We start from the raw sequence: 12,406 nt of genomic DNA, 5'->3' as shown, positions 1-12,406 counted from the left end.
AGGTAAGGGAGACAGCTAGATAGATAGGAGGTAGATATTACACGTACTTTTTTTTCATTTCTCTAGCCCCTGGTGTATCCTCTTAACAGAAAGATGTGTAGACAAGTGTTTTATGCCACGCGAGGTCCGAAAAGGGTCACATCACTCACTCACAGGGAACGCGTAAAACTTGTAAAACTTGTCTCGTTGAGCAATCAAATCAAAATCAAATCAAAATTGTTTTATTTCTGAATAAATTTAAAATAAATGTTTTCAGAAAGTCCTACATGATGCCTACCACCGGTTCGGGAACTAACCCGGCGAGAAGAACCGGCGTAAGAAACTCGCACAAACGTTCTTTAACTACTTTTTTAAATTTATTAATGGAAAGATTTTGAACGTTTTCTGGGATTTTGTTGTAAAGGCGTATACATTGACCTTTAAAAGATTTACTGACTTTACTAAGTCTGATCACCGGCATATCTAGCTTGTGCTTATTTCTAGTATTCCTAGAGTGAATGTCACTTTTAACTTTAAATTTACTTATATTTTTTCTAACATATATTACATTATCCAAAATGTATTGAGAAGCAACAGTTAGAATACCAATTTCTTTAAATTTATCTCTCAGGGATTCTAAAGCAGACATTTTATAAATAGAACGTATGGCTCGCTTCTGCAGCACAAATATTGTATTAATGTCGGCAGCGTTTCCCCATAAAAGGATTCCATATGACATCCTACTATGAAAATAACTAAAATATACTAATCGTGCCGTATCTTCGTCAGAAATTTCCCTAATTTTTCTGACTGCATATGCTGCAGAACTGAGCCTACCTGCAAGATTAACAATGTGAGGACCCCACTGTAATTTATCTTAAATCAAGTGTAATACCTAAGAATACAGTGTTGTCTACCAAATTCATCAACATCTGTATTGTAACAAATCATCTAGATCTCTACAAATCATCAGAAAAATCTAGCAAAGGACCTTCTCAAACTTGGCACAGAAAAGTCTTTTGTAATAGAAGTGCGCTGGTTGGTTCGATCCCGGGTTTACGCTATTACCCGGGATCGAACCTGCGCTCTCCCAGATCTTGAGTGCAAATCAAAAGCTATCCACTAGGCTTCAGCCTCTCTCATAATATAAATTATAAAGATAGATCTGATTGGCCCACTTTCAAGCAATACACGTGACATTTTGCTGCTTTTAATGTAATGTTATTTTCTTCGTCAAAAGGAAGGTCAAAGGTACGGAATCCTCTTGGATATTTAGTATTTATTTTGGTACCAAATAATCTTACTAAGCACCTTTCGTATTTCAAAATTAAACCCTTTTTCACAGTCAAATGAACATCGCAATCAATCAAATCGCAATTTAATCAGAAATCAGCCATCTAAATTACAAAATTTCAAAATCAGGTTATTTGTGATGTCTCAATGACAGTTTTAAAACAGCGTAAATTGTTCATCGTAACTTTCATCTTATCAGCAAAAACCTTTGCAGACCGTGACAAAGTTGGGCCTATAATTTAGAAGCTTTTTAGACGTTTGAAAACGGCTGAAGTGGAAGTTAATTTGACAGTGATTTTAAACAAGATCTTGAACTAGCTTATATTCTTCAGTATCAGTAACCTTTTTTTATTTAACAGTTTAAGAGCAATATTGACTTTTAGGCTTGATTTATGTCGGCTAGGCGCTCTGTCGTTCCAAAGTAAATCAAGCCTTAATAATTTTCATATTATGATATTTTCTCTAAAAAGTCATGACTAATGAGTATCATTTTCTAGATATTTAATGTATTTTTTTGTTTCAGGTAGACAAGCTGAGCCGTATACAAATAATTTGGATGAATGACAAATGAAATTAGAAATAAATAGTGACTAGTGAAAACTGAGTTGTGAAACAGAAATCAGTGTTTATAAGTGAAGTGAAGTGATAGTACTAACAAAAAGAGTAGTGTAAATGAATTGATAAAACAAATGCAGTAGACAATGTTCTAATAAATTATCATGATCTAAACGGCTATTAGGAAAGCTTAAGACAAAGTTTGACTATTAGAATATTGAAACAAAAACAAAAGACAGAAACCAAAAATTATTCGCTCAGAAAATAAACGAAACAAAATAGTGTAAAAGTAGCAAAAGAGATGAAGTAGAAGATAAAGCTAAATATATAGATAAAGATCTAGAGATAATACGAAGTGTAAAATTAAAGAAACGTAATAGTGGAGTAGTAATTATAGATGCAAATGATAAAGCTAGTGATCTAGAACCTTCTAGACGAATTCTAGATAGACACAACGAGAAACACGACGAAACAACGATGGCTAGGCCTGAGGTTGTGCGATGAGCCGGCTGACGAAGACGAGGGCATGGACGAACCCAGCCCCGCGAAGCGACCGTCCGTACTGACCATAGACAGAGCTGCCTTTCTCCTGCTCCGAGTGAAACGGGCGTTCAAGAAGAAACGACAGCAGAGGAAGGAGAAGCAGTAAGTAGAAGCTTTGATATTTTAATTTAATGCTTCAACTCCCAAGCGGTCACATGCGGCTAATAATAGATAAGCTATTGTTTCTGGTTTTTCCACGATCGAGGTATTAAATTATATATAGCATTGACCTTGAACTGGCGGTTGTCTTTATTTCAACAATGTGTTCTTTATTAGCTATCATTTGAGCACTATTAGTCAATTCAAGAACTTTAATATAGTGCAAGTGATGCAACACCACGATAAAACCACATAATACTAAAACATTTTGTTTTCTGTAGCTAATCGTATTATCATAATTCATAATATACTACTACAATGTCCATCAGTTGTATGTGTGCGGGTACCGCCACATAGGTATGCTTAGTAATGCGTCAAACACCATTCATTGACTAAATATTTTTACTCAAATTGCAACTTTTTACCCGACTGCCAGGAGGGTTATTCTCATAAATGTATGGGTAACCAGTTTGAATGGACAAAAATAAGGTCAATAAGACAACTGGGGTTGAGAGATTTTTTACCCAAACATGCGTACGTGGGTCTATTATTAATCTTCGTTTCTGGTAACCATCTAAAAAGGTTTCATTCAGTCAGGATAACTCCATAAAACCCTTCTCAGATTTCAGTTTTTGCCTTTTACAATTTGAGGGACACTTTATATGGGTAGCGCATGGTATAACTAGCGCTACCTGTTTGTATAACTGTATAGAGTTTTGACTGTACACTCTTTCGTCATTTTATAAAAGCTGAAAGTTTTCCTGTATAATATGATTCCTATGAACTAGTAGTTTCTTTTTGTAAAACTAGTATTATTAATAAACTAAACGTTACTATCTAGCATTGTTAAACATTACACTCCGGACAAACCTCAGTGGCTTAGGGAGATCGCAGATGACAGACTTTTTGTGCGATCGAGTCTGCGGTACCCATACACTGTATGGGCGCGCCATGCCGACTGTATGGGCGCCGCAGACTCGACTCGACTCCCTTATGGAGGGTAAATTCTTTGACATAAACACATGGTTTATGTAAAAGTAAATAAATAATAATAATAATAATATAGAGTTAAGAACGACCAGCAACTATGGAGTTTCGGTTGGTCAATTCTTGGCTAAAAGACATTAAAGGCATACATTCCTCTTAGCCAAGAATCGCTTTATTTTGGATCAAGATCTATCCATATGCTTCCCTAATAGACAAAACAGCCTTAACGCGCAGACGTGCAAAACTTAGGTCCCCTCTTTGCATCAAGTTTATAAGAAATAAGAAACTTGAGAAAACTTGATCTACTAAATGTGATAGCCTTGCGGAAAATCTGCCTCTTGAGTCTTGTGACATATTTTCACCGCAAGTTAAAAGTAAGTGCAAAGCCAAATTATACCGATGCGGTGCGTCGTCGCACCGACATCGCAGCGACATTTTATCGCCACGTCAAAAGTACCGGTTCGAAGCCAACGACATGAAACAACTGCAAACTACAGACAGGTTAGGTTTCTGTGTATTTGTATAATAACTCCATAACGCTGATTACGGAGGGAATTTATAGAGTTTATACTCATAGAAACCAGTAGTATGCGACACGTAGTCTGCAGTTGCTTAGTGTCGTTGACTCCCAACCGGTACTGGAATTTGCGTCTTCAGACGAGAATCGAGATATTTTGATAGATCAGAAACAAAGTGGTAGACCCCGGATTTATAAATAGTCCGTATAAGCCACGGCCTAGGGGCAGCCGCGTCCATAGGGGGCCGGTAGATTTCGTACATGGGGCGGCGAAAAAAAAGCCTACACCCATAAAAAATGTAAATTCGAGATCCGTTCTGATTAACTGTTGTAATGCTGTTGTGGCTGCACAATACACATGTTATTTCACAATTTTTTTTTTGCTTCTGCATTTCCCAATTGCAGCGCTGCAGCGTCGTCGTCGCGATGCAGATGTCAGTTTTACTTGCGTCGATGCGTTATGGCGACGCAACGCACCGAAGTAACGTGGCCTCAATCTAAAGATTGTATTACGTATGGCACGTGCGACTGTAGTCTTAACTTTAAAGTGTTCTCAAAATATCACTTAGTTAGCTCGTGACCTTTGTATCGCTTAACAAAATGCCTCTTAGGATGGTATTACACTTAACAACTTACTCCAGTATGTAACCAATATGTATTGGGACAAAATTGGACCACTTTATCAATATCAAATACAACAAAAGAAGGTGATATAAAAGAAAGTGTTAGCCTACTGTTTACCTAGCTAACTCGAGAAAAATATATTATATTATCGTTTCTTCTATGATTTCTTTTCGTTTCTTTTATTTGTCGAACCTTTACTTATATCTCTTTTTGAAGAGGTTTAATTTTGTATGAAGTATGTGCAGTCGCCGACAGCTGTATATGCGCTACATCTTTTTAAATTATTTAATTATAAATTATTCTCAAAATTATTTAGGGAACCGAAAAATACCACTTGTCCGCTCCCTTTCTGTCTTCTATAACTATAAAGTAGATCAAGGTGGATAAGTGTAATACCACCCTTACATCAGCTGAAGTATTAAACATTATGCCGGGCCCGTAACACACTTTTATGGAAATTTTGCTGTTGACATTCTACTCACGTATCGGCTCTGTGTAATCCCCAGTGCCGTACCAAATTAACTTATCTTGGAGACTTTCTACGAATATTTAGGTACAGCCCGTTCCATTACTCGCTCCGCCGGCTACACCTTTTAGAACTACGTATTCAAAACGCAATGTAACGTTGAATAGCTTACGCGTTGGTAAGAATAGAATTTTCCGTGTTTCGTGGTAGAGGTTTTTACTACTTTGTTATGTTAAGGCGTAGGAAGCCTGTAATTTGGAACAAATTATATCATTAGTGCTTTTTCGAGCGGATTAAAAAATTATTAAAACACCGTCTTACTTCGCTCATCTTTATACTGATCTTTATTTTAATCTTTCTTATTTTACAGAAATTTTACGTATAAAGATTTAATCTGAGAACTAAAAAAATATTTATTGCTTAATATGTGTACCTTATCTTAAAATTTCAATGCATTTTATTGAAATGCCACTAACAGCGGCACTCGGGGCATTTAATAAATACTTAAGGAGTTATTTAATGATGTTTTAGTAAATTTACGGACTTTAATATGTCATCAACTTCGCTAATTAACTTCTTAAGTAATTAATAATTAGCCTAAAGTAATATATTTTATATTTTTATCTTATATATATATTTTCAGCTTTTCTTTCTTTAAGGAGTCTTATCTTGTGTCTTATTATCCTTTACTTTCTCTGTATTTTCATCCAAATTATTCTGCACTACAGGAACGGGCAGCAAATCCAATTTCTTGAAATTTTTTTCTTCATCACCTTTAATTTCCTTTTTAGGGTTCATATCTTTTGTAGTCAGTTCGTTTTCTACATCTTTTCTTTTAGGAAACAGAACTATTTCAATATTCTTATTTTTTTTTTTGAACTGCTGGTAGTTTTAATTTCGTTGGGTCCATTAAGAGGTTTAAAGGGAAGGGGATGGAGTTAAATGGAAGGGAATTTTGTGAATTTGCACGTTTTGGATGAATTTTTGGTGTGAACGCGAATATTATATCCTCGTGGGCATCTTTCTGGCAGCATTTGGTGGAGAAGGCGGGTTGGTTGTGTGAGTTATGATGGCTACTGATGAGGTTGTCTAAAAATCTTAGTTCATCATCATTACCATTTGAGCAAGTGCTAGTTTTCGTGACCTCGCTTGATTCTTGATAGTGTTTATGTTGATAATCTGAAATGAAAAAAAAGCTTAAAACATGAACAAAATATAAAAAGTTACCGATACGGCATAACGTGCATATTACGTTATTACTTATTTGGATTATGATAATTTATGATTACGAATTAAAGGACATTTTTGGATCACTTAACTAAGATTTAGACTAGATCAAAGCTAAATTAATGTTGAAATAGCACAGTAGAATTTTAGCACCTTATTTTACACAAAAAAATCGCTACTAAGGGCCTTTCCACACGAAGTATTTTTTGCGCACTGGCACGCGTTTCTGATGCGCTCGTCTGCGCGTATTCATTGCGTTTTGGCAGATATAAAGTTAAAACGTGTCGACTTCCTTCCTTTTGCTGAGCGTTCAACTTGCGATTGTATCGATGTAAACGAGCGTAAAATAACGCTCGCGATCGCTACTAAGGGCCTTTCCACACGGGAAAGGCCCTTAGTAGCGATTTCGTGTAACGCTGGATTTATATGCGGTAGTGCGAACGCGCTGTTAAGCTACTACACCATAAGATCACAAGTGATTGTACTTATATGTAACAATAACTAACCCAAGAAATCAAACATCGTCCTTCTCTCTTCACACTCACGCCCGTCTTTCATATGCCAGGTGAAAAAGGACGACGCGGATTCATAGCCAAATTAGTTTTTTCTCAATAACTCGATAAATATACAATATTTTAAAAATCCGCTAGGTCGGTTTCTCAATGATAGAACTTTATACAATGTGTTAAAATATTAACTTAGTTCAATGCACGGTTATGGCAATAAATGAAAAATTCGTGAAATTAGAAGCATATTTGTGATTTTTTCTATCGAGAAAATTTTAAGGTATCGTGATTTTGATCAGATCTAATTTTCGGAAATATAATGTAGTATCTAATTTTAGAAAATGAAACAATTCGGGGCTTATTTTCAAGTATAAAAATGAAATGATAAAATCGTAAATTTTGGGTTAGTCGCCCCATTAATATATTTGCTTCTATGTAGCCCAAACTGCGCGTTCGCATCGACGCATAGGAATCCAGCCTAAGTTTTATTGGTTTATGCTTCGTTTGGAAGCGATTTGCGGATTATTTCGGCTAATAAAACTTCGTCTATAGTTTCAATACCTTTAAGTTGGTCTATTGCTGCTATAAGAGCTCATGGTATTGCTGATCTATGCAGAATTTCATCCCAATCGGTTCTGCAGTTGCATCGACAAACTGACAGGATATATAGACTTTCAGAATTATTATTAAAATATTTGTTTGGATAAGTAGTGGATACTGTAGGGCGTAGGTTGTCTTAAATTGAGGGGTACTAATACCTTCTGGTTTCCCATTCATGTAGAAGGAGACGTCCATCTTGCCAAGGTTGATGATGGAATCCCTGATTCCAGGTACGGCTCTCATGCCAAAGTCCCTGGCTTTGACGATCGACAGAAATGCGACAAAGACGATGCAAAGCATTTTCTAAAAGAGAGATAAAATATGCAATGAAGAAATTTTAAATCTTATATCTTTAAACGAGCAATTCTTGTATATATATAAATATATAATTGGAATCTCGGAATCGGCTCCAAAGATTTTCATGAAATTTAGTATATAGGGGGTTTCGGGGGCGATAAATCGATCTAGCTAGGAATCATTTTTAGAAAATGTCATTGTTCATGTTTAATTGAATACCGAGCAAAACTCGGTCAAATAGCTAGTATTATTAATTTGTGTTTTAATGCATATTATACTTCTATCTTCACCAAAAACTTTTTCATTAAGAAACAAAAGTATAACAATATTATAAAAGAAAGCAAAAACTGAAATCCAATATTTAAGGAGTTACGCAATAGACTAATATTATTGGAAGAAAAGAAAAAGTTAACGTTACCAAAGTAAAATATAAAGTTTTGATATTGTAAAGTTCCTTACCGTTCTCCGTATTGAATCCGATAACAAAGATTTGATTGAAATTCGCTCGAAATCAAATTCGACCGATTTCGCAAAGTCAATTCGTTTATGGACTCCGTTTTATGGGAAATTGTGAAATGCCCCGACTACACGGTCCGCCTTGCAGACGTGCTCTTTAATAATTGTAATATTATATTAAACTTGTTATAGAGAAAACTATTCAGAAACTAGGTGTCCCGGTGCACTTTGTATCATTTCCTTTCTAATACAAGCCTTCCCTGGACGAATATCTCAAGACTTAAATTAGCTTTCGCTTTCGAGTTTTAGCGAGACTAACATTACAAAATACAACACTAAAAAAATTTAAAATTTATTTTCATAATAATATGTTATTATTATAGCTCCCATACCGGTTTCGGTGACGGTGGCCCGTTTTATTGAAACCAGCTACGCAGGAGTAATTTTATAGTGCCCAAGTGTGTGCGCAGTACACAAGAGCACTCTCTATTCCTTTACTCTCATAACCCAGTGGGACGGAAGACCGACACGACCGGCGAGAGATCAGGCGCAGGACCGACTTTTCACATGCCCATCCGACACATGGATCATCTTACTTGTCAGACAATCAGGTGATCAGCCTGCATTATCCTAACCAAACTTAGAAATAACGTCATGTTTCCAACGCGGGAATCGAACCCATGAACTCCAAGTCAAGAGCCGCGCTCTATACCACTAGACCACGGATGCGTTTTGATGATATGTAAGACGACGTGTGTAACAGGGGCTAAAAGTGAAGGCAGAATTTTTGATGAATTGATTAATCGAATTGGCCTTCCCGTCGTTCAGTTCAGTCAAATTGTTCAAATATTAATTGACCAATACTTTTCGGATATTGCTTTAGATGGATCCCATCGATGGGGAGGTTATGGGTCTTTGATTTTCCCCATTAGGTACTTAAGTTTACAGCTTTCTTATTCAATAGCAAAACTGAAATGCAGTGTTCAGATTTTGTTTTTAAACTCTCCATGCCGTACTCAAGTTTAGTAGTGATATTATTTTTCGACATTAGGTAATGTATAATATGTTCTTTTTTTAAAAATAAAATAAGGGGGCAAAAGAGCAAACGGGTCACCTGATACTAGCAACTTCCATCGCCCATGGACTCTCGCAGCATCAGAAGAGCTGCAGGTGCGTTGCCGGCCTTTAAGAGGGAGTATAATAGGGTAATAGGGGAGGGTAGGGATGGGAAGGGAAGGGAATAGGGTAGGGAAGGAAAGGGGTAGTGGATTGGGCCTCCGGTAAACTCACTCACTCGGCAAAACATAGCGCAAACGCTGTTTCACGCCGTTTTTCTGTGAGAACGTGGTATTTCTCCGGTCGAGCCGGCCCATTCGTGCCGAAGCATGACTCTCCCTCGTATCCATTTTATCTTATGGAATAAATTATTATTGCTTCGATTTTAATAAGTTTTGCGCTTATTAATTTTTTTAATACTGTAAGTGTAGACTGTAGAGCAACTAAACCATTTCCTTGAAATGTTTAATTACAATCCTAAAAAAAAATAATCCTTGTAATGCTCTCAACACTGAGATAGTTTTTCGGGTTCCGTACACAAAGGATAAATATGGGTTCCGTACCCAAAATTACTAAGACTTCGATGTCTGTCCGCCTGTCTGTCTTCAGGCTGTGTCTCAAGGACCGCTATAGGACTTCTTAAAACTTTTCCGATTGTTTTACTAAATAAATTTTATGACCAATCATCTACACGGATTCACATTAGAAAATGATTTTAAATAACTATATTTTAATAATTTACCAATTACTTAGGGTCTGTTTCACCACTTCCTGATAAAGTGGCGAATAGGCTATTCACAACTTTTTTGACAGATTCTCCATACTTTATCTGTCAAGATAAGTGGTGGATAGCCTGTTCGGTACTTAGCAGGAAGTGGTGAAACAGGCCCCTAATATTATAAATGCAATAGTGTGTAATGTGTGTGTAAATAAATGCAATAGTATGTAGGTCTGTGTGTCTCTTACTTCTTCACGACCAAATCGCTGAACCGATTTTGCTGAAATTTGGTATGGTGAATGGTGATACTTTGAGTTCCGGAAAAGGACATAGGACATTTTTATCCCGGAAAAATGCATAATTTCCGCGCGATAAAGAAAAATTTGCAACGGAGTTGCAGGCGTCATCTAGTTACTTCATAAAATTCATTCTTTCGCTGGTAATCTTGAGCTTTTCCTAAGCTTAATTTGATTAACGACGTGTACCTGCACGAGTATAAAACTGCAACTCATGGACATTGGACGTGTTCTTTGTAAGGGCTTCTTTGTTTATTGTCTTTCTTTGAACGGTAACAACCATCCGCCAAATCAGCCTTAATAGCCTTTTTCGATTAATTATACAACAACCAGACGATGTAACTTAGTTCGGGACCGGGCTACGAATGCGCTCCGAACCTTGGGCTTGTACCACAAAACCGTTTTGAGACTCAAACAATCGAACGAGAATGCCGCATCCTACTCTAACAAATGGGAAATGACGTTGTTAGAGCAGGACGCGGCATTCTCGTCCGAATGTTTGAGTCTCAGAACGATTTCGTAACTTAGGCCTACAGGTTTGACCGAGTGTTGCATGGCCCGCCGGACATTGTTTATATTAAGAGGGTACGCTAGCACTGTTTTTCCATACAAACGTATTCCCCAATTTACTCTTGACAACTTCAACACACTGGACAGTATGTCTAAACAAATTATTGCCTCTGCGTTCCATTTTTTCTGAATTTACTAATAAATAAGAAAATATGACCGTTCAAAAATTGCAAAACAAAATGCCCCGTACCCCGCCAATCCACCGACCATAAAACAAATTTGAAAGATACTTAAGATAAAATAAAAACGTAGAGGCATAGACTCACTCTTCCTGAGGATATTTAAAAAATAATAATTAGATAGGCTCTATTTTGAAGGAGGAATCGGAGGACTACGTTACCTCGATTTACTGTATCTGTCACTATCACAATACACGTGCCGGCGCAGTGTGAAGCGTAGGTAATGTCAATAGTTTCTTTGTTTAAATTCTGCAGCTGCACCCACGTTCCCTTTTAATATCGGTAATAATAATATCTAGACGATGCCCGCAACTCCGTTGCACAAAATTTAAGGCTAGGTTCTTCCAAATTCACGTTTCTAGAATTAGTAATTTTTAAAGAAAGCGTCATTAAAAAAAACTGAAAAATATATTGAGTTTTATAGGACTAACAGGGACTCAATCAAAAAATAATTTGGATAGTTCGATTACTATTAAAATTTTACAGGGAAATGTACGGATACATGTTTAGTTATACTATTTTTTATCTAAGTAAAAAGGTTTTTTCTCCTATTTCGCCCTATCATGGACGCGGCGAGCGTCGTAACCGCCACTGTACAAGGCGCGCTGATATGAATGTTATTTTAATGTCATTTACGTCGATATTCGCACTGACAGACATCGACCTGCTAATTTAGGAATAACCTCCCCTTAAGTTTATCGCGCGGGCACCGTACATTTTTCCGGTATCAAAATCTAGTATAGCTATAAAAAGCCCTTAAGTGTTCGTGGCCAGACACCTCAATCAAACAAGATAAGTTCTGGATTCGGCTTAAGAGCTAACGTTAAACGGCTTAAGTTTATGTCCGTCCCTCGTGATTTAACCCTATTTCTGTCTGCGTTTGCGTCAGTGAACATTTAAATCGCTTATTTATACTTTGATTTGAGTCCCGCTCGTAAACTTGAGTCTGAGTGTTGAGTGCTGTTTGCAAGTTAAGAATTTAGTGTAGACTCGATCGCCTCTTGTCTTATCTTGAAACTTTAAGTTCCTTACTAATATTATAAATATTAAATATAGACGTACGCACAGTAAATACAGATTACAGACATTAATTAGGCTGGAAATCGCGACTTTTTGCATGGTTTCTAGTTAATGAATGTAGTGTTGGACGTTTATTAAGAATCTGACTATATGAGGTTTATTGTGTTTTCAGAAAAATGAGTACTATGATCTTTTTATGCTTTTATGTTTTGTGTCTAGCACTACGAATAATGAATAGTTTTTATTATTTGTAGGTCTAGCATAATTCAGTTCTTGGTCGTGTCTGATACGTCAAAAAAGTCTTGTCAGACAAAGGTAGATGAATGAGCGTCATGTTTCCTTAGTATATTTTATTATTCATAGATGAGACATTTAATAAATTGTATCTGAGTTATTTATGTTTTCTAACCTAAGTATT

The 12,406-nt window shown here is 36.5% G+C and overlaps 1 protein-coding gene and 1 long non-coding RNA gene across 2 annotated transcripts in view; one reads left to right on the top strand and one right to left on the bottom strand.

Moving 5' to 3' along the window:
* The first annotated feature begins 1,835 nt into the window (after nucleotides 1-1,835).
* Nucleotides 1,836-12,406, top strand: part of LOC121732232 (ankyrin repeat and fibronectin type-III domain-containing protein 1) — a 160,752-nt gene continuing 150,181 nt past the window's right edge. Inside the window, exon 1 of the mRNA XM_042122048.1 lies at nucleotides 1,836-2,472. Within this exon, the coding sequence (XP_041977982.1) occupies nucleotides 2,354-2,472 (119 nt within the window). The 5' untranslated portion in view covers nucleotides 1,836-2,353. The remainder of the gene's footprint in view (nucleotides 2,473-12,406) is intronic.
* On the bottom strand, nucleotides 5,851-8,304 carry LOC121732241. Its single transcript, XR_006036337.1, has 3 exons — nucleotides 8,153-8,304; nucleotides 7,555-7,699; nucleotides 5,851-6,242 (listed from the first exon to the last, which is right to left on the bottom strand). It is a non-coding gene; the product is annotated as an uncharacterized LOC121732241 (long non-coding RNA).

Source organism: Aricia agestis, chromosome 12, assembly GCF_905147365.1.
Source record: "Aricia agestis chromosome 12, ilAriAges1.1, whole genome shotgun sequence".
Classification (NCBI taxonomy): Eukaryota; Metazoa; Arthropoda; class Insecta; order Lepidoptera; family Lycaenidae; genus Aricia; species Aricia agestis.
This window is presented reverse-complemented; position numbering and strand designations above follow the sequence as displayed.